General features: G+C 38.8%; 1 protein-coding gene across 2 annotated transcripts in view; it reads left to right on the top strand.

Annotated features, from left to right (window-relative positions):
- The window catches only part of col9a1b (collagen, type IX, alpha 1b), a 48,647-nt gene extending 29,160 nt beyond the window's left edge, over window positions 1-19,487 (top strand). For both annotated transcript variants that reach the window (XM_067421423.1, XM_067421424.1), the window contains 3 exons: window positions 11,274-11,462; window positions 16,237-16,314; window positions 18,602-19,487. In XM_067421423.1, the coding sequence (XP_067277524.1) occupies window positions 11,274-11,462; window positions 16,237-16,314; window positions 18,602-18,807 (473 nt within the window). In that variant the 3' untranslated portion in view covers window positions 18,808-19,487. The remainder of the gene's footprint in view (window positions 1-11,273; window positions 11,463-16,236; window positions 16,315-18,601) is intronic.
- Window positions 19,488-26,552: the final 7,065 nt, after the last annotated feature.

Genomic DNA, 26,552 nt, shown 5'->3' with positions numbered 1-26,552 from the left:
TGATTCTACTCTGATGAGCAGAGACCCGTCGCTAAAGTTAGCCATCAGTTCTGCCTCTCTCTAAGTCCTCTTGAGCGCACGCCACCGATTCCCTCATGACTTTTTCATTCACATTTCACTGAAAAATTCATTTTCGTTTCAGCTGATCTGCACTTTTGCCTCATAGTGATGCATTTCCTCCTTCAGCTTGGTTTCCTCTGCCAAAAACTCCCTGAAAAAGCTCAGTCAAGCAGTGTGCTGCATACATTTTCAGGACGTTATCCGACTGAAAGTTGAAATTCACTGTACCTTAGCCTCCGCTCAATGGCACAGGGCCTGGGATTGGATTCTTTACATCATGAATAAATCGGTCTGCCCTTTTATCCCTTCGCACAAAGAAAACGAAAGTTGTAAAAACGGCAGCAATGCTCTTCTTTATGCTCAATTTCCCATTGCAAATTGAAAACGTAAAAGAACACCATTCAAAGGGATGAATGAGGGCAAATGAAAGGCGTGAGCTTTAACAGCGTTCTGCAACACAGCTTTGAGTGAATATTGAAAGCTGGCAAATGATCTGCTTATTCACATCAAACTATCAGAGCTATAACAAAGTAAAATTAGTCTAGGGTCTATTTACTTCCAAAACATAAAGCTGCTTAAAGCGTGTGCAATAAAGAGTCAGACCAGGTGAAATACTCACCAAGCCATATCTTTGACACATTCAGCTTTTATCCAAAGTGACATACAGAAGGAACATTTTAGCCTGAATTGCAGTGCTGAAGGTGTAAAGTGTGAAATGAATGCGGTGCTAGAATGTTAAGGTATACAGCCAGTCACAAACAGCCTCAGTTATTAATTAATGTGCTCTATGGTAGTGATAGTTGTGAGAACTGCTCAGCGACTTGGGTGAAGATCCAAATGCAGCTTTTATTAGGTGTAATCCACAATCATAATTCATTTGACAGGCAAGGGTCAAAACCACAGGGTTGAAAGCAAGGCCAAACAGGGGAATCCAGGAAATCAGGCAGAAGGTCAGAACTAAAACACAGGAGACAAGAGAGAGCGCTCATAAATGCAGAGTGACGCATACAAGACTTTGCATAGAATTGCTGAAGAGAGGGTATGCATTGACGTCACTTTCCAGCAGGGACACACAGAATATAAGATGGTAAATATTTAATTGATTAGTTATCAATACAATTACAATACAATTTATAGGGTATGGCTTTACCCCTAAATTCAACATCTTGACAAAATGATAACTGCAAATCCACGTTTCGCAGTCTGGAGTCCAGTTGTTTCTGTGAAATTGCAGTGATCCATTTGCTTCTCTTTTCTCTATAGCTTTCGGCAGTCTGTAAAAAGATGGACGACAATCCAACACTCTATATTGACTTTGTATTGCTTGAGGCTGCCTCCTTGTCATTTCTGACTTAAAACAAAACAATGTCTAAAAGCTGCTATGTGACAGGGTGTACAGAAAAAAAAAACAGAAAAAAAAGTTTTTATAAGCTGTCGACCCCCCCAAAAAACGATCGTTTAAGGAGACAAAAGTGTATACAGGCAATAAGACGTCAAGCTTCAGCAGGAAGAATGGGTACATTTTGGGATCCTGACACTCAGTATGCCTACGTGTGCAGTAAACATTTTGTCACTGTTAAGTCAAATATCTAAATGTCAGTTTTATATATTATATTTCCTGTGGCTGATTATGTTTCTCTCTAATGAGTGTAGTTCTCACTGTAATATAACATGTCGCGCTCTGTCTCAATTGCCTATATCGACTTTTGTTTCCTTAAACGCTCGTTTTTTGAGACAACTGCTTATAAAAACTTTGTACACCTTGTCACATATCAGCTTTTAGACATTGTTCTGTTTTTAGCTATAAGTCAGAAATGACAAGGAGACAGCCTCACGCAATAGAAGTCAATGTAGACGGTTTGATTGTTTCCCCCCGGTGGGCATGGCTTTCAGATTATGATGCGTGTCGCTCTGTCTCTATTGCCGTCTGCGCTAGGGTATTTGCAAAACCTTTCAACTTCTGCCACGAGCAATGCCAGTGACTCAACTCAACGAAACCCACAATTTAGTTCAGCAACACATGACGTCACCCATTCAAAGTAAATGAGAAGCATTGAGGTGTGAATGCAGTGCCATAAGGGATTTGTTACGAATCAGTGCTTTCGAAACGTTTATCTACAAGTCAGTTATTTATATTGGTTAAAGTTACATTTAATTACAGATTATATTATACATATATTATAGACTGAAAACACTTTACATGGTTTTGAAGAGTTTGAACTGTTTTTAAAATGCTTTAACATACAGTACATTAATGCAGTAACTTGAATGCTCTGTTTAGTCTTTCCATGGCTAAGGGACATGTAGAATAAATGCGTTAACTGGAGAGATGAAGAAACATTATTATTTTGTGATACATTTCAGAGGACTTACCACAACCACAGCTAATCTACTTTGCAACATTTCCACAGATGGAGGGTGTGCTTGTTGCATGTTGTGTTTGACATTAATGGGATAGTTAATCCAAAACTGTGTCATCATTTACTTACCCATTATTTACTTACCCATTTACTTAAGCTGTATGAGTTTCTTTATTCTGCTAAACACAAAAGAAGATATTTTAAATAATGCCTTTAATTAAACAGTTGACAGCCACGGTCTTCCATAGTATTTTTTTTTTTCCTATAAAAGAAACTCATACAGGTTTTGAAGGACGAGTAAATGATGAAAATGGTCATTTTTGGATGAACTATCCCTTTAATATTATAATTATGCAAATAGGATACCCAGGGTGTACTGGTGTACAATGTGAAATATGTAAAACAACTACACAGTCTTAATTCCTAATCCAGGATAAAGCAGAACAGAAATATAGTGTGTAGAAAGAAAAATTAGCGCAGAATAATTTATGAATTGGATTGTACAAAGCACATGACTATTTAATGATGTAAGCACTGAAGCTGTTTATGATTAAGTATTTGTTGTTAAACAAGCGGTCATAACATTACAGCATTTCACAGAGTTATATAAACTAAGGTTAAAATCGGCCTAATTATTATTGTGAATCATTTCTTTAACCATGAGTTAAAATAACTAACTCATGGTTAAAGTCAGAATGAAATAAAAATTCACTGTCTGTTATTTTTAAATGTATGTTATAGATCTGATTGTGAACAATTCATTTGTACATATGTTTTACTATGTAAAAAAATTTGACCTCACTTTTTTTTTCCTTCAAATTGTATGCACGTAATGTAAGAGTGGGTGTGTTTTTGTTATCATAGAAGAAGCGAAGCAAAATAAAGCTTTGCAAAAAGTTAAAATATTTTCTAATATTAACACAGGTTCTAAAGCTCTTGCCTGCAACCTTTATTTCTCTTTCCCTTTTCTCTTTTGTAATGTCTGTCAGCCATCTCTCTTTCAGTCTTTCTTCAAATCTCCCTCTTGCTCACTCTCTCTCCTCCCACATCATGAGTCGCCCCCTACTGCTGATTGGCTACAAGTCTCTTGTGCTGCTCGGTCTGATCCATATTCAGCAGGTTTTCTCAGAAACTGTTACTCACTACTACAGAGTAGCGGCAGATGGGGGAAGAGAGAGAGAGAGAGAGAGAGAGAGAGAGAGAGAGAGAGAGAGAGAGAGAGAGAGAGAGAGAGAGAGAGAGAGAGAGAGAGAGAGAGAGAGAGAGAGAGAGAGAGAGAGAGAGAGAGAGAGAGAGAGAGAGAGAGAGAGAGAGAGAGATTTGATTTTTAAAACCTTTAATTTACGGTAGCTCACGGAACTTTTACTTTACCACATGACAAAAATGCCTAAGTGGTAATCACTACACAAACACAACATCAAAACAATACACATTAACTAACCCATTTTTGTAAAAAACAACTCCTCTTCAACCACAGAACACAATACATTATTATAACACCAAATCATCTCAAAAGTTAAAAGATCTTTTGTAGACTTGTAAAAACAGAAATCAATCAGAACACGTGACTTAACCAGATTAGAAAACAAAAACACCACATCATCCCCCGACGTTCTTTCAACTTTGTTTTTTCTACTTAAGTAAATAGCCATTTTTGCCTGACCTAAGACAAAATTTAAAAGTTGACAGGTGTACTTTCTGCTTCTGGCAAACTTAAAACCAAAAATAAAAACCAACATCGAAAAACATTCATTAAAGGAAAGAAAAACATTTTCCAGAAGAATAAATAAAGGTTGCAGCCTTTCACAGTTCATGAAAGCATGAAAAATGGTCTCCCTTTGCAGACAAAAAGGACATTTTTCAGTTACATCAGGGTTAAGAACAGAGATAAAAGCATTAACTGCAATTGCACAATGAATCAACTTCCATTGCAAATCTCCTGCCTTTTTAGACAACGGTGGCTTGTATAATGCTCTCCATTCAGGTTTAACCTCATCCCCAATACCCAAAAACTTGCGCCATGGTGTATCAACCTTGTTACCTAAAACTTTTTTATTAAAAGCTTTAACACAATTTTTATACAAATCTTTACCAGTTGCTGTACATAAATCCAAACTCAAAGACTTTCCATCATTGAGAAACGGGCCCCCATATCCATCCAACTTTGGTGAAATAATAAGGCTGGGAAAAACGTCCAGTACATAGCCACCATTGACATATCCAGGATTGTCCGCCAGTAACAACATTTCTTCAGTGCTCATTATGGATTTCCATTTCTTAAGCATTTGTTCAACAGTTCGTAATGATTTCATTCTTAAACAGGAGGCCACTTCTTCCGATTTGTCAAAGTCTATTCCAGCTTTTTGAATAAGATGTCCAAAAGTTATCATGTGTGACTTCCGCAAAGTCTCCCCAAGTCCATGAAAAGAAGAACAGTCAATCGTTAGATCAAAACGTGCTCCGTTGATTAGAGGCTCCTCCAAGAGCCAATACGAAGATGACGACAATTCATCTCTCCGGAAGTCAAAGAGACTCAAAACCTTAAAAAGGTTGCGGTAAAAAATAGGTAGTCCATTCAATATTACTTTGCTGGGATCCATGAAAAACAAAGCTTTATCCAATCTCAGTCTTTCCACTTCATTGAAAATAATACATGCAACAGCCCACCATCCTTTCGCTACAGAACCATATAAAAAACGTTGTACAAATTGTAAACGAAAAGCAGCAATCCTGCTCTTCAAATGTATCAGTCCATGACCACCTTCTTCTTTAGGTAAAAATAAAACACTTTGAGGGACCCAATGTAATTTATACCAAAAAAAATTAACTAAAATCTCTTGAATTTTATCCACCACTTTAACTGGGGGGTCTAAGACAGCCAGCCTATGCCAGAGACAAGATGCCACTAAGTTATTCACAATTAGAGTCTTTCCTTTAAATGATAGCTTTGGAGTTAGCCATCTCCATTTATCAAGTTTATTTTTTATTTTTTCCTCAATCCCTTCCCAATTTTTCAGGCTGTATATTTCATCTCCTAAAAACACTCCTAAATATTTAAAACCTTCTGTCCCCCATTTTAAACCATCAGGCAGGTTTGGTATACTTTTCTCCCAATGTCCAATTAAAATTGCCTCGCTCTTGCCCCAGTTCACTTTCGCAGAAGATAAAACTTTAAAATCATCTAAAATTTTCATTAAAACGTTGACATCGTTTTGCCCTTTGACTAACACCACGACATCGTCAGCATAGGCAGATACTGCAATATTGACATTACAAGCATGTAAATTCAACCCACAGATATTATCTCTCAATTTTTGCAATAGGGGTTCTATGGCTAGGGTATACAACATACCAGACAGGGAACAACCCTGTCTGACACCCCTGCAAACCTTGAAAGGAGAACATAAGCCACCGTTTATCTTAAGTACACTCTCCACGTCACCATATAGAACCTTCACTTTTTTAATAAAATCTTGGGATATCCCAAAAGCCTCTAAAGTTTTCCACAAGTAAGAATGTTCAACTCTGTCAAACGCTTTCTCTTGGTCCAATGAAATGAGACCAATATTTATGTTCAGTAACTTAGAGACTTCAAAAATGTCTCTAATAAGTGTGATGTTGTCAAAGATGGATCTCTCCGGAACACAATATGTCTGGTCGGAATGCACCACCTGATCTATGACTTTAACCAACCTATTGGCTAAAGCTTTTGATAGTAGTTTATAGTCAGAACACAAAAGTGAAACCGGGCGCCAATTTTTAATCTCCAACAGGTCTCCTTTTTTGGGGAGAAGAGTAATAATCGCCCTTCGGCTGCTAACCGGCAGACAGCCTGAACTTAAACTATCATTAATTACCTCCAAGAGATCCTCTCCTATTTCAGACCAAAAGAACTTGAAAAATTCTATCGGAAGGCCATCAATACCCGGCACTCTTCCGATATCCATATCTTTAAGAGCTGTATGTAGTTCCTCCAACTCCACTTTACCTGAGAGCTCGGTGTTGGCGCTCTTTGACATTTGCGGGAGATCTTTAAAAAACACACTTTCAGAGTCACATTCGGAGTCTAATTCAGTCTTATATAACTCTGAATAAAAAGCACAAGCTCTAGCTCGTATATCTTTATGACAGGATAGTATTGTACCTCTCTCAGAGCGTAGAGCATGTATGAAACGTTTCTGTCCATTTTTCTTTTCTAAATTGAAAAAATATTTGGATGGTGCATCCATGTGCTCCATATTCAAAAATCGAGAGCGAATCAGAGCTCCCTTTGTTTTTAAGTTTAAAAATTCTTCGAGCTGTGTTTTTTTATTTGAAATCAGTTCTGTGTAATTTTGCTGATTTGCGGTATCTGCCAAATTCTGTAAATTTAAAATCTCAGCCTCCAAAAATTTCATCGATTTATTTAGTTCACTGGTGACGTTTTGAGTGTACTGTTGACATAATTGTTTTATCTGGATTTTGCCAAAATCCCACCATTGCTGTATATTTTGAAACGTAGCTTTACAGTTTTTAAAATCTTTCCAAAAAAAACTAAACACATCTTTAAAATCCTTATTGCACAACAGATTTGTATTAAAATGCCAGTAAGCACTTTGTGGTTTAATCTGATTTAAAAAGAAAGAAACTAAAACCATATGGTGATCAGAAAAGCTCACAGGTATTATTGAACAACTTTTATAAATACTCAGTTGGTGTTTAAAACCATAAAAACGATCTAATCTAGCAAGGGAAAAAACATTTTCACGAGTGTGCGCCCATGTGTATTGCCTTTGTCCATCATGAAAATATCTCCATATGTCACTCAAATCATTGGCATTTATCATCTTAGTGAGACACACTCGGGAAGGCATATGAGGCTCAATATGATTTCTGTCAATAATATTCTCGGTGCAGTTAAAATCTCCTCCTAAAAATAGGTATTCCTCTGTACAACATTTTTGTAATGTGGAATTCAATGTTTCCAGAAAAACTATTCTTTCAATAGCTGAAGTAGGAGCATAAATACATACGAAAATAAAAACATAATCCTCAAAAACTGCTCTTACTTTTAAAAGTCTGCCTTTTACAATCTCATCCACCTCATATGAGATTGGACAGAAACTTTTGGAAAACAAAATACCCACACCACCACTACGTGAAGTATAGTGACTAAGAACAGAAAGGCCTTCCCACTCTTGCAACCAATCAGAGGCGTTTTTCAAATCACTATGCGTTTCTTGAACAAAAATGGCATCTAGTTTTTTCAGCCTCGCTATTTCAAATATTCCAGCCCTTTTCTTAGCATCTCTCGCTCCATTCACATTCAGAGTAGCGAAGCACACTTCAGTCATCAAAAAAAATAGAAATAAAAACAAAAATAGAAACTGATTACAACCCATCATCATAAAATTAAGATCTTTCAATACTTTCATTCAAATCCAGATTGAGTTTCCGTACTATTTTCTTTAATCTATACACCTCTTTATTGGAGAAACAGCCTTCAGCCATGAGAACCTTACTTTTTTCTACAAACTGCTCAATGTCTGGAAAATATTCACCCACTACGACTCCTCTTTTATTCTTTGTAATCTTTAGGAACATTCTAATGTCCTCTATGTCATAATCACGCTTAGAAACCTCACTTTGTGACAAAGCTACACTTGTGTCAGAGAGTTCACTATCGCTTTCAGAATAAAGATCTGCTACGTCTTCAAACTCAAATTTCTTAGACTGTCTGCAATCACCTTTATCAGACGTTTTCCTTTTCAGTGGCATTTTAAAAGCATTCTGCTCTAAACCACTTTCATTAGGCCCAAACGCCATCTCTCGATTTGCCTTAGTGTTTACATCAACATCAACATCATTTTTACGGCTTAACTCACCTTTGTCATCCTCGTTTTCACTTCTGTTAGTAATCTCGATTTCCTCCTCCACCAAAACAACATCCTCTGCAGGCTCAGCGCTTTGAATTTCACCGTGTGTATTGTCCTGAACCGCTGTCTGGTCTTCTCCGATTGAGGCTTCACCAGCCTCATCGCTGTGCACCACAGCCAGCTGTACCGAGCCTTCAGCTGCGCTATCCGCGTCAGCTGGGCCGTCCACTATAGCCGCGCCATCCGCGTCAGCCGGACGGTTTTCCACCTCCAATTTGCTGGGGCATGCCCGGACCAAATGTCCAACTTTTCCGCAGCCAAAGCACTTGATTTTTTCCGTGGTAACAAATACCACGTAGTCGAAATCATCAACACGGAAATTCAGCGCGACGTCCAAGTCAGCGTCGTTGTTTATAATCATAAAGACTGAACGTCTAAATGAAACAATATGTTTTAGTAGAGGAGAAACACGGCCAATTGGGATTTTCTTTATTGAGGAGACTAATTTCCCATAGCGAGACAGCGCCTGCGTTAAAACAGCGTCGCTAATGAATGGTGGTACGTTAGAGAGAGTGACTCGCTTGGACGGTAGTGAAAGTGGTAATACTGCAGTGAACACTTCATCAATAACAATTCCTTTTTGCACGATCTCATTTGCTTTTTCAATTGAGCTCAAAAAGATTACAATGGCACTATTCATTCTTGAGGCCGACAAAATATTATCATATCCTACAACTTCTCCTACAGCCAAACAACAACTTTCTACAGTAACTGCAGCCGCGATTTTTACTCCATGTCTACGAGTGAGTGAGCTCAATGCATGCGCTCCTGGAGTCGCCATGCTCCACGCTCACGCTCACCCACCCCCCAAACAATAAACTAGAAAAACGAACAAATTCCCCCCAAAAAACAAAATAAAATAAGCAAACAATATCAAAAAATTAAGCCAACAAAGACCAGAAAGGAAAAAAACAAACAAATTAACCCGAGCCACACGCTCACACCGCACTCCACTCGCTCCCAGCATGCACTCCGCTCAGAGAGAGAGAGAGAGAGAGAGAGAGAGAGAGAGAGAGAGAGTAAGAGGAAGATTTGAAGAAAGACTGTAGAAAGAGAGATGACTGAGAGACATTACAAAAGGTTAGAGGAATATCACTGTGATATTAGAAAAGCTTTCAAGTGCTGGAGAGACCCAAGCCTCAAGGCCTGAAAAATTAGGCAATAGTTGCGTTGTTTCTGCTCCATATGTGTGTCACATTGGGTTTGTTATGTTTTACAGAACTTAGAATTGCTGTTGAAATGCTTTTAGTGTCATTGTTTGTCTGGAGCTGGGGCCTATACCATGAAGCCGGTCAGCTAACCAGATATGTTTAAGAATTGTTTGCGCCAATCCTGAGTTTTAGGTACCAGTAAAGTGGTTTGACTTTTAGCAGTGTTCATCTCCATAGTAACTTACGCTCCACTGCTCCAGAGCAAGTTATGTTTTCAAACTAAAATTGGACCAATCAGCTGTAAGCAAAGTGACACACCTCTGATGCAATAAAGTCACTCCCCCTGTTTCTACTCCACATTAAAGCTCTCTACATAGCAAATGGTTTTTTAAGTCTGAAGCATCTGGCTTTTAAAAATGCTTATAATAACAATAATTTTGAATGATTTAGATATAATTTTTGTATTTATTATACCCTTAATCAATTACACATGTATAATTGTAGTTAATCAGTCATTTATAGGCACTTAGTTAAAATTTATTTGAATAGCCTATATAAAGGTCATACAAATAAGCTTTAAAATAAATAACTAAAGCTATAAAATGACTACATGTGAGCTTAAATGTTCAATTCTCTCTATATATATACTAAATTAACTTCATAACTTTTACTTGCATTGACATAATAAGATTTTTCTTTAAGTTCACTGCAAAAAATAAATAAATGCTTTTCTTGTTATTTTTGTCTTGTTTTAAGTCCAAATATGTAACAAATCTTAAATTAAGAAGCATTTACTAGACAAGCACAAGTTTTTGTCTTGTTTTTTGGGGGGAATAACTCAATGAAAATAATCTGCCAATGGGGTAAGCAAAATAATCTTTATTTAAACAGAAAACAAGATTATTTTGCTTACCCCATTAGCAAAATAGTTTGCGTATTTTAAGCAGAAGCTCAATTTTGAGTTATTTTCCCCCAAAACAAGACAAACACCTTTGTTTGTCTAGCTTCTTAATGTTAGACATTTAGATATTTGGACTTAAAACAGGACAAAAATACTAAGTAAGAAAAGCATTTTTTTTTGCAGTGTTGTCCTCGTTTATAGATAGCTCTTGCTGTGTACATTTGTTTAAATTCGTAATATTTTTCAATCATGTAATATTCTGCAGAAGAGAGAAATGAATCTTGAATAGACCAACGAAGCTTGAATAGATTGATTTGTTTTGTCAACTCAAAACTAAACCTGTAACCCAGAGTTTGTTAAACTACCATCATGGTACAGGCCTCAGATGTGCTGCTGCAACCAACTCTTGCTTGTATATATTTGTGTACCATTTATTGTTCTTCCTTGTCGTTTGTTCGTCGTCTTTGCTTTATTTTTCATGAAGCATTATTTTGCTTGGCTTCAGCTATGATAAAGACACAGCCACACTTATATTGCATGTTTGTGCATTTTAGGGGCGGAGCAATGAAGGGAGGGGTGCGTTAATTGGGTTAATTTTAAATATCAACAGTGTTTCTCAGAAATCGCTTACTGCACCTTTAAGTGTAGGGTAAATGAAGAATTATGTGAAGACAAGGAGCAGGAAAATAGATCAACCTCAAGGAGGCGCCCCAACATTAGAACAGAAGCACAATAGACAAAATCACAAAGCAGTCAGTGTGCTGTTAGATGACTCTAATTAGTGAGTGCAACTGCAAAATCAATAGAGAAATGAAATAAAAATGATCTGTGCTAATAGCAGGGGACCATTCACATTCATTAGTGCATTTGGTCTTTGCCATTTCAGAGCAGCTGGCCCAGTTGGCTGCCAGTCTGAGAAGGCCAGAGTCTGGAGCGGTCGGACTGCCAGGCAAACCTGGTCCCCCTGGCTCTCCCGGACCCCCAGGTGACAGCGGCTTCCCTGGGCATGCTGGTGCAAGAGGACTCCCGGGACTCAAAGGGCCTCCGGGACTTCTGGGTATCAAGGGGCCGAAAGGTGAGTTAAAATAGCAATGTGAGTTTGGACTGCGTGTTGGTCCGGGAATAACATACAATGTAATGAACTATCGCAGGGTCTTCCCGATTGGATGAAAAGCTAACCATTAAAAGCACAATATGTATGATTTTTGGATTAAAATATCCAAAAATCACTAGACAAATGTGATTTTGTTGACTTGTGTACTTACATTATTCCAAATGTTTCCAAGAATGTTTACATCCAGAGAAATAAGCAATTTAAACCATCGCCTATCAATGACATCATACCCTCGATTTCCTTTTTTATTTTATAGAAACCATGAAAATACCAACGACGCTTTAATATATTATGTGTTGTAATAAAAAGACGAGCAACTGTTTGGAGACATTAATCGACAGAACTAATCAGTGGGTACGCGTTTACATGCACATCAGTAAGCTGATAACTCAAAAAAAAATCATCTTATTGAAATAATCAGTTTTCTCCGTTTACATGCAAACCAGTAAACTGACAATGCAAGTACACCACGTTGACATGACTTTATTAATAAATCGGGTTATTAAACAGTCACGTCAAAAATAATAATGTTTGAATCTTACTGAGTTTTTCAAATGTTACGTCAGCGATGTTAAATAAAGCGTGCGCCGTGTCAGCGGGAGATTTTCGGCTCATATTATCCCTCATGCAGTTACAGATGCAGCGTTTTGACTGAACCTTGGGGGGGGGGGGGTGAAATGCTGTTTCATGCATACTGAGCTTTTTACACTGTTAAAGACTTGGATTCCCATCCTAAACATAGACAAAGTTTCAAAAACTAATGTTGGACGTTTGATGGAGTATTTCTGTGTCAAAAAAAACTTACGGTTTCTCACAAGTTTCGGAGAGTTTTTTTCGAGTATGGGTCCGCTTGACGTCGACAGAGCGGAAGGTCCTTGTATGGGCCGTACGGGCTCTTCTCCCGGTAGGGTGCGCGCCCGCGTGACTAGAGCGAAAGAGCAAATGCAGGGCCCATCAACAATGCTCTCAGCTGCAGATCCACTCGTCCATGAACACTTATGTCATTATAGTCCGCGCCGCGCTCCACTTTATTCCTATGGGTGACATCAAGCGACTTCAACGCTTCAGCACAGCATTCCGGGAAGGCAGCGCTGCATTTGAACCGATTTGAACGCAGAAATTACGGGAAGCTTCACAACATCGCGGATCTCCACGGTCACTCCTGTTACAGGACTTCACCAAATCATACCAAAGAAGTGTGTTTTTGACGGAGCGGTCCCAGCGATAAAGGTTCAGTCCTGCTTTGGAAGCAGCCGGTGAGTAAAACTGCTTCAAATGTCTGGGCTGTTGGCTATCGTCGCGTGAGTAAACATTAGTAAACGACACGATTGCGTGCTTCGTCATTCAAATGCGCTAACAGTTACTCCATTGTTGTTCTATGTATAACGTTACACTAGTCTGACGTGCAAAACCGTGTTGCTTGCTACTGCTAAGGTTTAGTCGCATACAATAGTCCATAAACCGAATCATGTCCTCATAAACCACGACTAAACACACACAAATGTTGACAGGCCACTAAATACAGTACATACCACAGAGACGGACGTCCTGCTGTTGCTGTTTCTCCTGTTCAATTTATTTCAGCCTCCGGATCTGATTCTGGGTCATATCTGTATTAGCTGAGATTGATAGCGATGGGTTTCTCCATGCTTGAGGACGTCACCGCTTTGTGCACGCTCGTCATTCTTTAGCTCCGTCCACACGATACGCCTCCAGGCGCTCTGTTTTTTCCGGAAAGACTTGGCATAGCCTATATTTATTTTATAAATATAATAAAACTAAAGACTTTTCGGAGATATGAAGGATGCAATACTACTCTATAGGTACTCAAGATTGACATGAGATTGACTGAAACTGAGTGTTTCCCCCCCCCCCCCCCCCCACTAATTTTGTCACCTATCACACATGCGCACTTCAATAAGCTGACAGTAAGCAGGTTAATGTGTTTACATGCACCACGAAATCGAGGTAAGAGGAAGAAAACTACCTGTCGCGACCGGTTTATTCTTATGCCGTTTATGACTTTACACCAATAAAAGAAAATGGGTTATCGCATTTACATGACCATGTTCATTGTCGGCTTATTAGGCATAATCGGCTTAAGAACGTGCATGTAAACGCATCCAATGTTAAATAGCTCAACTCAGTGAATCATATTGTTTAAATTTAATTTTCTTGATTTACCACGTTTTAACATGCCTAATATCGATCTACCCCACATACGCATGAGCGGAAGAAGCGGAAGCGATCGTCTGCACCATAATAAAAGCTCTTGTCACGCTTCTCTCATTAGCAATCGCTCCAGCGGCCTCGTTCCGCTCCACCTGCTTCATACTACAGTAACATTAATAAATCTTTCATGCATCAGTTTATCAATGAATATGATTTCTGCCCGAGTCCTGTCAGATTCTTTTCCACCGGCTGTAGAGGCGAAGACGACAACTCCCATGATTCCGCAAAATCACGATGTCCTCAAGCTATGCCTATTTTGAATAAGCAACCTCTAGTGGAGAAAAATACCTTTTAAATTGTGTAAATTGTGCCTTTAAATCGAAAATTAATTGAATTCAAACAAAAATAGCAAAAATTTGATTTAAAAGGTGGTTCCGTGTTTTTTTTTTCTAGGCTTGGTTGTGTTTATGGGGTGCAGTATAACATGTCTTAATACTTCTTTTATTTTAACGCTGTATTTTTCTTCTATTTTATTCCACACCTGCTGTCTCCATTGTCCTTTGAATGGCTCGTTTACTTCTCATCCCTCCGAAAAACGCAATGGTCTTAGATTGGTTAGATGGCCAAATGTAGTTTCATGTATTTTTATTGGCTGAAGTGCCAAGCACAGGTTGTCTGGAAACGCCACGCCCCTTCCCATTACAGGCAGAAGTCACATCTGCGGTGACTAGCAAGGGTTTATGATGTCACCAACCCAGGAAGAAGCTTGTTGTAGTCCAAAACGGCAGTTTTTGTAGGCAATAAACTGCCATAACTTTACAAGACAATATCTCTGTTTACATTGAACTTTCAGCGCTGTAACTTTGCAGATACTGTTTATGCTCAAGCAGCAACATTACACACTAACTAAGGTTAAAAAAGTGAAATCACATGCAACCACCCCTTTAATAAAATACATATAGGTAACATTTTAGAATAATGCTCCATCATTATTGAATTACTGCACAGGAACAAATGAGTAACACACTATTAGCGTTCTAGTAACTATTAACTAACAAGAAACTGATTACTGAATAAGTAAGTAATAGCACTCAGTTGAATTAGCTAATCAATAACTTACTATTTTTGTTCATACCTCTCAGAGGATTACTAATAACTACTATACACAAATCCGGCGAAACACGGAAGTAAAGCATCGCCGCCATTACTGCGTGCCTTGCTGCTAAGGACTTAGAGCAGTGCGTACACGAAAACACTTCTTGCTTAACAATGACTGATTCTCCCCTCATGTCATGTTATAATAGCCTACCTTTTTTCCCTTATAAATTATTTTTATTTTTGTTACGAATGCATACTATTATTATTTTTCCCCCTGTTTGTATTAAGGATATTAGAGCTGCTCCCTCAGGCCATATCTTTTCTGTATCCTATTTCGAATTCGAAGAACATAACACAATTAACGTTAGACATATATGAAACGATCAGTTACAAAAAATATGGCCTTATTAAATCAGCACGTAAACTTGCGTGACCTACCGATGTGCTCATGCATATGTTCACAAGCTGCAATAAATAGCCACGACCAGTTGTAGCAATAGAATACATGTTCCTACAGGTATAAGATTATTTTATTAATCATCTGGCATGCGATGAGCGTCAGAACCTAAACTACAGGGCATGAGTTCGGGATATTGGCCAGATAACGTACTGCATCCTACATCACAGATCAGCTGCTGCGTATGAATCACAGAGTCGTGAGGTTTTCAGGCAGTGGACTCATACCATAATATGTCAGTAACAATAGAGAAAACTACAAAGTTACATTTGTGTAATTGTGACTTAAAGTCCCTTTGTAACAGGCACGTATGTTTTATTTATTTTCTGTTATCATTTACAGCGCGTCGTGCATTACTGCCGCGCGCTGCTCTGCAGCATAAGTCCTCATAACTGTTCGTTATTTCATGTTCTTAAAACGTGTTTGTGTAAAACAATTCCGTGATCACGGAAAGCAGGGCCCTAATATTAGCAACACAGCTCACAGTGTTCAGTTTTATTGCTGTCTTAATTACATTACATTTGGCAGACGCATTTATACATTAATACATCCTGTTGTCAATAAATTACCTTTCTGTAAGTTTTGGCCAATGCCTGACATCATCTACCCAATGTTCCCCTTCACCAGACATTTTCTTTAATGTGCAGGATCCGCTTTCATTGAAATGTCATTAGAGGACACCGGCAAGTGTCACACCATCACACACTTCGCAGGCACGCAGTAATGGCGGCAGGCAAGATGGCGGCGCCCATAAAGTTTGCGGCGGATTTGTGTATATACAGGTTCATAATGAACATGAATAATGCATAATGTATAATTAATATGAAAGTGAAGATCATGGTAACCCACTAATGACTTGAGTATAACCAAATCCTTCAGAAGGAACTACCAATTATTTGGATCAGTATTCTAAAGTTAAAAACATGATAACTCTAGTAATTACTGAAGTCATTTTTTATTTTTTATTGTATAGTAGTATTGAATTGTGTTTGTGTGTGTGTGTTACAGGTGAGCTGGGAGACAGAGGGGACAGGGGACCTACAGTTCGGGGACCCAAAGGCATGCCGGGACCTCCTGGATTACCAGGTCAGTTCTGACTGCGTCTCATATCCTACTTCCTCTTGTCAAAAAAAATCATGGTGTTAATGCATAAATGGAAGAGGTTTTAATGAATATCCTCTGCAAACCAATTCCATCTGAAACAGCTCAATTCATTTCTACAATGATACTGGAGATATATTTAGCTCCATCCTGTTAATAGACTTTTGAAAGCAAAGTTAAATTGGTGTCAAATGAAGCTGTCAGATGTCGATGAATTGGAGGTATATGAAGCCTTCTGTTGGCGCTGTATGTGTCACTGACACTTACTGTCAGTCCAATGAAGCTGTCTGTTTAAATAAGATTTCTTATGCAGTCATTACCTTGTAGTTTAATTGGAATGGACAGATCAGCTGCAGTGCCATGTGCTGAGGTCAGTTTTATATTTTCAAGCATTTTATTCAGTAGCCTAAATGATATGCTAAACTAGTGGATCTCCCAAAACATACATATTCATACAAACTCACCCTCATGTGTTCGTCAATCTAGCACAAAAGGAGATGTTTGGAATTTGTCATAAGCCAATAAAGCTAATTAGAGCCCGAGCACCGATGGTGTGAGGACCTTATTGGAATTGCTCATTTTATTATTATTATTCTCTGAAATTAATGGCATTTTTGAGGTCTAAAACACACTCGTAATCATGGTGAAAATTGACATCTGATGTGGGTTTCAGAATTAGGCGTGGCAAAATGGCACCTAAACAAATTCAATTGCGCGCCGATTGCGCTACAGTTCACGTACAAGTATGAAATTTGGGACACGCATGTAACAGCCCAATGCCTACAAAAAAGTCCATGGGAGCCAAATCTGAAAACCCATCGGGAAGTGAGAAATTTTATATTTTCTACGCAAAGGGTGTGCAGTTTTTGCCTTTTCCAGATTTTTCCAGACTCTTCCGAGATCTTGAGTTTTCACTGAAGGGCGTGTCCGTGGTGTGTCTGATAAATTTCAGTGAAACAGGAAGTTGCAGTTGTTGTAACTCGGGCATACAATGTCTGATCTGCCTCAAACTTCATGTTTTATTACAGTCCTGGCCTGTACACATCTGCATGCCAATATTCAGTTAGTCATAGTCAAGGCCTGTTTTACTCTCTGATTAACTCCTCGTTGAGATTTAACCAGAACAACACCATGTTTGGTCAGTCTAATCTAGAGGCCTGGTGATAAATTGCAAAGATCTGGAGTTTTCGCTGAAGGGTTTGTGGCGGCCTGACAAATTCTGATGTTTCGCCATGAAACAGGAAGCTGTTGTAAATCAGGCAAACAATGTCCGACATGTCCCAACCTTCACATTTTATTAGCGTCCTGGCCTGAAGACATCTATGTGGAAATGTTTAGTTAGTCATAGCACCACCTGCTGGCAACAGGAAATAGCATGCTTTACACTGTAATGCACTCCCAGAAGCTCATTTAAATATGCCATTAGGTACAAAACATGCTTGAAACACTTTAAATCATGCAAGACTCGGCTATGTGCTAATGTATGGGATTGACCCCACGAAACAAGAAGTTGTTGTAACAAGCTTACAGTGTCCGATCTGTTTTAAACTTCATGTTTCTTAAAAGTCCTGGCCTGTAGATATCTGCATGGCAATATTCAGTTATAGTCAAAGCGCCACCTGCTGGTAGCAGGAAGTGTGGCGAATACAAATGACTGACATAGTCCTCTTATTGTTATATACTTAAAGGTTTCGTTCACCCAAAAATGAAAATTCCGTCATTAATTACTTACCCTCAGGTCGATCGACACCCGTAAGACCTTTGTTCATCTTCAGAACACAAATGAAGATATTTTTGTTGAAATCCGATGGCTCAAACAGGCCTTCACCAATGTCATTTCCTCTCTCAAGACCCATAAAGGCACTAAAGACGTCGTTACAAAGCCTATCTCTCTACAGTGGCTCTACAATCATTTTATGAAGTGACAAGAATAGCTTTTGTGTGCAAAAAAACTAAATTACGCCATATAGTTGTGCGCCGAATTCAAAACACAGTTTTGAACAGTTATGAATCAGCATATCGACTCATGATTCGGATCGCCAGTGTCACGTGATTTCAGCAGTTTGACACGTGATCAGAATCATGAATCGATACACGGATTCATAACCGTTCGAAACTTTGTTTTGAAATTAGCCATCACTATATGTCGTTGTTTAGTTTTTTGCGCACAAAAACTGACTTGTGTTTGTGAATACCTGGAATGCAAATGAGATTAACTTTTACTGGGAAATGTAGTGCAAATGAAGATGACTGATCCGTTTCTGTCTTGCAGGTGAACCTGGAAAACCGGGGTACGGTCAGGATGGGCGTGATGGAGAAAGGGGTCTACCTGGTTCCCCGGGTCAGCCGGGCGTTCCTGGACCTCCCGGTTCAGCCGGACCGCCCGGTTATTGCGATCCTTCAGCCTGTAATCTTAGCGCAGGCGCCGCCCACCAGTCTCTCAAAGACTCTAGCATGAAGGGACCGGGCGGAAACTAAAAACCTCAGCGCTGGGACTTCAGGACATTCAGAGAGACTCCTTTACAGCTCTGTGAAGAGCTCAAAACATTATCGCCCCTCGCAGATAGTTTTACTACCGCACTAAAGCTGTAATGACTAAAACACTTTACCAACTTCCTGTGCACAGAAACATTTCAAATAAGACATTTTTTTCCACCACCTGATGTTATCTGCTGGTGCAAATGAACTTTCACAGAACTTATTGGTCATCTAATGTTCTCCTGAAAGCCTTTTACAGTAGATTTTAGAAGTGTTTTGTTCTCAGCTCACACTTTAAATCCACTCTAGAAAGTGAGCAAACGTCAATGTGTCCTTCAGACCCGAGGCTTTTTTCGTTTCATTTCTGTGTGGCAAAGATAAACCTGGCAGAAATATTGATGGCGCTCAAAGTTCATAACAGAAATGGCCTGCTCAAAGGAGAGAGGATATATATAGACATTCTGCAATGTATTCTGTACATCTATGTAAATGTGATTTGTGGATTTGTAAGAAATTCACTCCCCCTGCTAAAAAAAACCATCAGTGTGATTTATTGTTCCAGGATTGTGGGCGGGAAGGCGATGCATGTGACAAACACACGAGAAATGCAAATTTGTCATTTCATGGTATTTATATTTATTTTACATAGGTGTTTGATGACGAAGAAGTTTGTACAGAGATCCAAGGGAGACGCATTTGAATAAATTCCGATGTTTTTTATGAATTCAAAATAAATGTAGGTCTCAAACATATTTATGCTTCTTCCCCACCCAATGCTTCCCCCCCCCCACACACTCATTTCTCTCTTAAATAACTCATTACACGCCAGTGCAAAAATGTTGGCACAGACACATTCACTTTTCGTATAGATGCTAATTTAGAAATGCTGACAAACTGAACTCAGCAATTACTTAGTAACAGAATCAAACTAAGAATTGCATAAATGTTATTCACTTCAATTAAAACTTCAAACATGAATACAGACTTGTTCATGGTTATTCATAAAGTGATTGCATTCCTATTAAATTAATTATTTAAATGTTTATTAAAACGAGAATTCTCCGTAATATATAAAGTGGCATCAAAAAGCATTTGGACACTTAAGATAGATAATCAGCACATTAAAACCTAAAAACATTTAACAAAACAAAGTTAAGTTTTAAACAGTAATACCTTAAGTCTCCAAATTCTTTCCGAATCCACTGTAGATATTAATATCTCATGCACTCAACAATCCCAATGACAACAATACGAGTGGAATGCTGAAAGTCTGAGCAACCTTAAAAAACACCAAGCAAAGGATAAAAATGCAAACAATCGTTGTATAATGGTAAATATGAAAGGTATTGCAATATGGCATTAGTCACACAAGTATGAGAAACAACCAATAACAGGAAATTATTATTAACAAATATACCTGACACCACAAAAAAAAATTACAATAGTTTTCAAACTCAAATGATGCTTAGGACAGTTCACACAAAAATGAAAAGTATCCCATAATTTACTCAACCTCAATCCATCCTACACTGTAAAATTGTTGGTTTTTGTTGGTTTAACTTAAAAAAGTAAAAAAAAAAAAAAAAAAAAAAAGTAACCAGTAACCTGGTTGCCTTAAAATTTTGAGTTTATTGAAATTAAAATGTTTAGTTGATACAATGAAGGACATTTGTTTAATAAATAGAAACTCAAAATATGATTGTATCTGAACCCCATAAAAATGACTGCGTCATCAAAAATAAAACACACACAATTACCCAATATGCTTACAAAATCTTTTAATAATATTTTAATAAAGGTTGTCGAATCTCAAAAAATGTTCATTGTATTAACTCAGAATTTTAAAGCAACCAGGTAACTTTTTTCTAAAAAATTTTTTTACAGTGTAGGAGTGTATGACATTCTTCTTTAAGGCGGATACAATCAGAGTTATACTAAAAATAATCCTGGCTAATCCAGGCATTATAATGGGACCCTATATTTAGTGCATCCATCCATTATAAAAGTAATCCACACAGCTCCGGGTGGTTAATAAAGGCCTTCTGAAGTGAACCGATGGGTTTTGTAAGAAAAATATTCATATTTAACACGTTATAAATATACTAAAATGCTTGGATTAGCTAGGACATTTTTTAATATAACTCGATTGTATTCATCTGAAAGAAGAATGTCATATACACCTAGGATGGCTTGAGGTGAGGATGGCTTTAAATTGTAAATCATGGGCTAATTTTCATTCAACTATCCCTTTAAACTTATAATGAACCAAACACGTCAGTACATTCATAGTTTAATATATAACAGTCTGCAAAGGCAAGTTACCTTCTGCCTTCCATTTGAAGTGAACTGAATAAATGAACTTTTTTATCCCTCATACAGTATGTAGTTCAACCAAATTTGACATTGAATTAAAAAATGTGCCTTTAAGACAGAAAAAACAATTGCATATTAAGATACACAAGACTACTGTTTCACAATAAATGTTAAATTAAGTACATTTATTAAAACAATGTACAATTATATAAATATGCAAACCAAATGAATCTACAAGATCAAGCACAAAAAAGGCATAGGAATTGACAGATGATGTGTGATGAGCATTCATTCTATTGAGAACAGAACCGTAATCTATCTTTTCAGTTGGTGATGCAGTGCATATCAGGTAGATGTGGTGTTTTGTCTCAAGACTGTCTTTCAAGTAAGTCCACGGTTTTAGCCCTTGAGAAAAATATTGTATTCATGCTACACGCCATCAGTTTCTAAATGAAACATCTGTGGTTGACTGAAAAACGATGCAAATATATTTTTATGATAAATAAAATAGACAAAACAACGGTACTAATAGTTTAATATGAACTCTGAGATGCTTGCTTGGAAGGATTTCAGACGAGCAGTTCACTCATCTCTCACGAAAAGAGTCGTGTGACCTGAACCATCCATATTTAAACTCTCAGCAGAGGTAATCTGGTACATTACATGTATAAAGCATCAAATTAAAACAGTAAAACAGCAAAAACCTAATAAGGGTTTGCTTTGTCAAAAGTAAGCTTAGGTGCAAAGAAAGAAAGAAAGGTGTAATGGAGGAGACTAGGAAGATGAAAAGAAGAAAGCAGCACTAACACAGCAAAAGCAGAACGCCACAAAACTGTCATCCTCCCACATGACTAGCAGACGGGTGAAGTCAAAAGATTCAAGAGCATGTGAGCGGAGCGCTAATATTTTCTCCGGATTGTGCCATGCTGGTTCGAGAATATGTGAAATAGGTCTAAGGTTAATGAGTTCAAATGTTGTTTTAAAGGTGCAGTGTGTAATATTTATGAGGCTCTATTCACAAACATGCATACATAACTTCGTTTTCAGTGGTGTATAAGACCTTACATAAAGAACAGTTGTTTTTATTACTTTAGAATGAGCCATTTCTATCAACATAGTGAAGTGAAGTCACCATTTTGTGCCCGCCATGTTTCTACATTAGTTTTATTCGAAGAAACTGCTCTACAAAGTGCTAGCTACTCTCTGCTGTCTCAGACGATGACATCTTTGTCCTGTGCCGGCCACCGTAGCTCCTCTATGTGCTTTCGAAAGGGAGGGGTGAGCGGTGGACGGTTGCAAATGATTCTACATTTTCATTGCAGGTTTTTTGCTTTTGTTTTTGCTGTTGGCGGCTCTAAAGACTTTTGAAATAATTCAGCAACATGATATGGAACTGTAATGCGGTCAAAACCTGCCTGGAACTACTTTAGCCGTGCCCAACTTAGAATGTTCATCAACCAGTCCGATTAAAGGATTCGATAGCCTCATAGTATAGACCTCACACTGTAAAAAATTATTTAGAAAAAAAGTTCCCTGGTTGCCTTAAAAATTTGAGTTCACTGAAATTAAAAATTTGAGTTAATACAATAAACATTTTTTGAGATTCGACAACCTTTATTAAAATATTATGAAAATATTTTGTAAGCATATTGGGTAATTGTGTGTTTAATTTCTGATGATGCAGCCAAATAGTGCTAATTTTATGATTTATCATTTTTTTATGTGGTTCAGATACAATAATATTTGGATTTTCTATTTATTAAACAAATGTCCTTCATTGTATCAACTCAATTTTATAATTTCAATAAACTCAAAATTTTAAGGCAACCAGGTTACTTACTTTTTTAAGTTAAACCAACATTCTTTTTTTTTTCTTTTTTTTTTACAGTGCATGTAGCACCCCCCCTTTACAGGAATGCACTCGTTGAAATCTGTCTCACAGCATGAAGGTAAAATCTTAAGGATTTATGAATGAACCAATCGTTAAAAATATTCCCGGTCTTCTGCCATTTGTTATGATATCCACTTAAACATTACAACGCTCATTATAACTGTCATTAACTCTTTGACAATATAAAGAGCGCCTGTGAAAACGGAACTTCAAACACAAAATGATAAAGATGGCTGCATATTGTTTTCTCTGGCGCTTGAGGGTTGTTTTATGTCGGGGCGGGATTCGATCCCATGCCGGGCGTTCGCGATTGAGCGTCACTCACATGCTCTGTTCAATGACTCGTATGCGCCTTCACTTATCTTACCTTACTGATTCTGGATCACCATATTAATGATATCTATCAAATAAATAAATAATTCAATCAAAACTTCAATCCTTGCAAAATGATACAACTAGATTACACAGAAACATGGTCTTAATGTCAAATGGTAAAAGGTTTGCCATATGTTAAACTGTGAACATGATATTGACAAATATGTCTTTATAAAAAAATATTCAAGTAACATGGAAGGACGCTTTCTATACAAAGCAAAAGAAATTTGAGATACTTATATTCAAATGCACAGATAAACATATTTAAAAGCACTCCACATATTTTCTTTGGGAAAAACAAAAAACAAACAAACCAAGTAAAGAACAAAATATACATACAACCCCAGTATGAGGGCGTTTAAACGGTCAGAAATAAAAGGAACAGCGCTTATTTCCCTGTAAACAATTAAAGCGTGTCAACGTCATGAGCAGTTTTCACCTCGCCAGCACTGGCCAACACAGCGAGATCACTAGTATTATTTCTCTAATCTCTTTGCTGTGTTCGGGCGAAAAAGAACATAAAAGTCTGCCGCCACATTGAAGATTCGGGATTCAAAATCAGGTCCCACTTTATATTAGGTGGCCTTAACTACTACTTACTATTATGTATTTGTGTCAAAAAAATAAGTACCATTGTGTTCATATTGTGTGGGTCAGTTTAAGGGTAAAGTTAGGGTCAGGTGTGGTGGTGTGGGTCAGTTTAAGGGTAAAGTTAGGGACAGGTGTGGTGGTGTGGGTCAGTTTAAGGGTAAAGTTAGGGTCAGGTGTGGTGGTGTGGGTCAGTATAAGGGTAAAGTTAGGACAGGTGTGGTGGTATGGGTCAGTTTAAGGGTAAAGTTAGGGACAGGTGTGGTGGTGTGGGTCAGTTTAAGGGTAAAGTTAGGGACAGGTGTGGTGGTGTGGGTCAGTTTAAGGGTAAAGTTAGGGACAGGTGTGGTGGTGTGGGTCAGTTTAAGGGTAAAGTTAGGGTCAGGTGTGGTGGTGTGGGTCAGTATAAGGGTAAAGTTAGGACAGGTGTGGTGGTATGGGTCAGTTTAAGGGTAAAGTTAGGGACAGGTGTGGTGGTGTGGGTCAGTTTAAGGGTAAAGTTAGGGACAGGTGTGGTGGTGTGGGTCAGTTTAAGGGTAAAGTTAGGGACAGGTGTGGTGGTGTGGGTCAGTTTAAGGGTAAAGTTGTAAAGTTAGGGTCAGGTGTGGTGGTGTGGGTCAGTATAAGGGTAAAGTTAGGCACAGGTGTGGTGGTATGGGTCAGTTTAAGGGTAAAGTTAGGGACAGGTGTGGTGGTGTGGGTCAGTTTAAGGGTAAAGTTAGGACAGGTGTGGTGGTGTGGGTCAGTTTAAGGGTAAAGTTAGGGTCAGGTGTGGTGGTGTGGGTCAGTTTAAGGGTAAAGTTAGGACAGGTGTGGTGGTATGGGTCAGTTTAAGGGTAAAGTTAGGGACAGGTGTGGTGGTGTGGGTCAGTTTAAGGGTAAAGTTAGGGACAGGTGTGGTGGTGTGGGTCAGTTTAAGGGTAAAGTTAGGGTCAGGTGTGGTGGTGTGGGTCAGTATAAGGGTAAAGTTAGGCACAGGTGTGGTGGTATGGGTCAGTTTAAGGGTAAAGTTAGGGACAGGTGTGGTGGTGTGGGTCAGTTTAAGGGTAAAGTTAGAGACAGGTGTGATGGTGTGGGTCAGTTTAAGGGTAAAGTTAGGGACAGGTGTGGTGGTGTGGGTCAGTTTAAGGGTAAAGTTAGGGACAGGTGTGATGGTGTGGGTCAGTTTAAGGGTAAAGTTAGGGTCAGGTGTGGTGGTGTGGGTCAGTTTAAGGGTAAAGTTAGGGTCAGGTGTGATGGTGTGGGTCAGTTTAAGGGTAAAGTTAGGGACAGGTGTGGTGGTGTGGGTCAGTTTAAGGGTAACGTTAGGGTCAGGTGTGGTGGTGTGGGTCAGTTTAAGGGTAAAGTTAGGGTCAGGTGTGATGGTGTGGGTCAGTTTAAGGGTAAAGTTAGGGACAGGTGTGATGGTGTGGGTCAGTTTAAGGGTAAAGTTAGAGACAGGTGTGGTGGTGTGGGTCAGTTTAAGGGTAAAGTTAGGGACAGGTGTGGTGGTGTGGGTCAGTGTAAGGGTAAAGTTAGGGACAGGTGTGGTGGTATGGGTCAGTTTAAGGGTAAAGTTAGGGACAGGTGTGGTGGTATGGGTCAGTTTAAGGGTAAAGTTAGGGACAGGTGTGGTGGTGTGGGTCAGTTTAAGGGTAAAGTTAGGGACAGGTGTGGTGGTGTGGGTCAGTTTAAGGGTAAAGTTAGGGTCAGGTGTGGTGGTGTGGGTCAGTTTAAGGGTAAAGTTAGGACAGGTGTGGTGGTATGGGTCAGTTTAAGGGTAAAGTTAGGGACAGGTGTGGTGGTGTGGCTCAGTTTAAGGGTAAAGTTAGGGACAGGTGTGGTGGTGTGGGTCAGTTTAAGGGTAAAGTTAGGGTCAGGTGTGGTGGTGTGGGTCAGTATAAGGGTAAAGTTAGGCACAGGTGTGGTGGTATGGGTCAGTTTAAGGGTAAAGTTAGGGACAGGTGTGGTGGTGTGGGTCAGTTTAAGGGTAAAGTTAGGGACAGGTGTGGTGGTGTGGGTCAGTTTAAGGGTAAAGTTAGGGACAGGTGTGATGGTGTGGGTCAGTTTAAGGGTAAAGTTAGGGTCAGGTGTGGTGGTGTGGGTCAGTTTAAGGGTAAAGTTAGGGTCAGGTGTGATGGTGTGGGTCAGTTTAAGGGTAAAGTTAGGGACAGGTGTGGTGGTGTGGGTCAGTTTAAGGGTAACGTTAGGGTCAGGTGTGGTGGTGTGGGTCAGTTTAAGGGTAAAGTTAGGGTCAGGTGTGATGGTGTGGGTCAGTTTAAGGGTAAAGTTAGGGACAGGTGTGATGGTGTGGGTCAGTTTAAGGGTAAAGTTAGAGACAGGTGTGGTGGTGTGGGTCAGTTTAAGGGTAAAGTTAGGGACAGGTGTGGTGGTGTGGGTCAGTGTAAGGGTAAAGTTAGGGACAGGTGTGGTGGTATGGGTCAGTTTAAGGGTAAAGTTAGGGACAGGTGTGGTGGTATGGGTCAGTTTAAGGGTAAAGTTAGGGACAGGTGTGGTGGTGTGGGTCAGTTTAAGGGTAAAGTTAGGGACAGGTGTGGTGGTGTGGGTCAGTTTAAGAGTAAAGTTAGGGACAGGTGTG

Source organism: Pseudorasbora parva, chromosome 17, assembly GCF_024679245.1.
Source record: "Pseudorasbora parva isolate DD20220531a chromosome 17, ASM2467924v1, whole genome shotgun sequence".
In the NCBI taxonomy this organism is placed as follows: domain Eukaryota; kingdom Metazoa; phylum Chordata; class Actinopteri; order Cypriniformes; family Gobionidae; genus Pseudorasbora; species Pseudorasbora parva.
The sequence above is the reverse complement of the archived record's forward strand: the minus strand, read 5'-3'. Positions and strand labels throughout refer to the sequence as shown.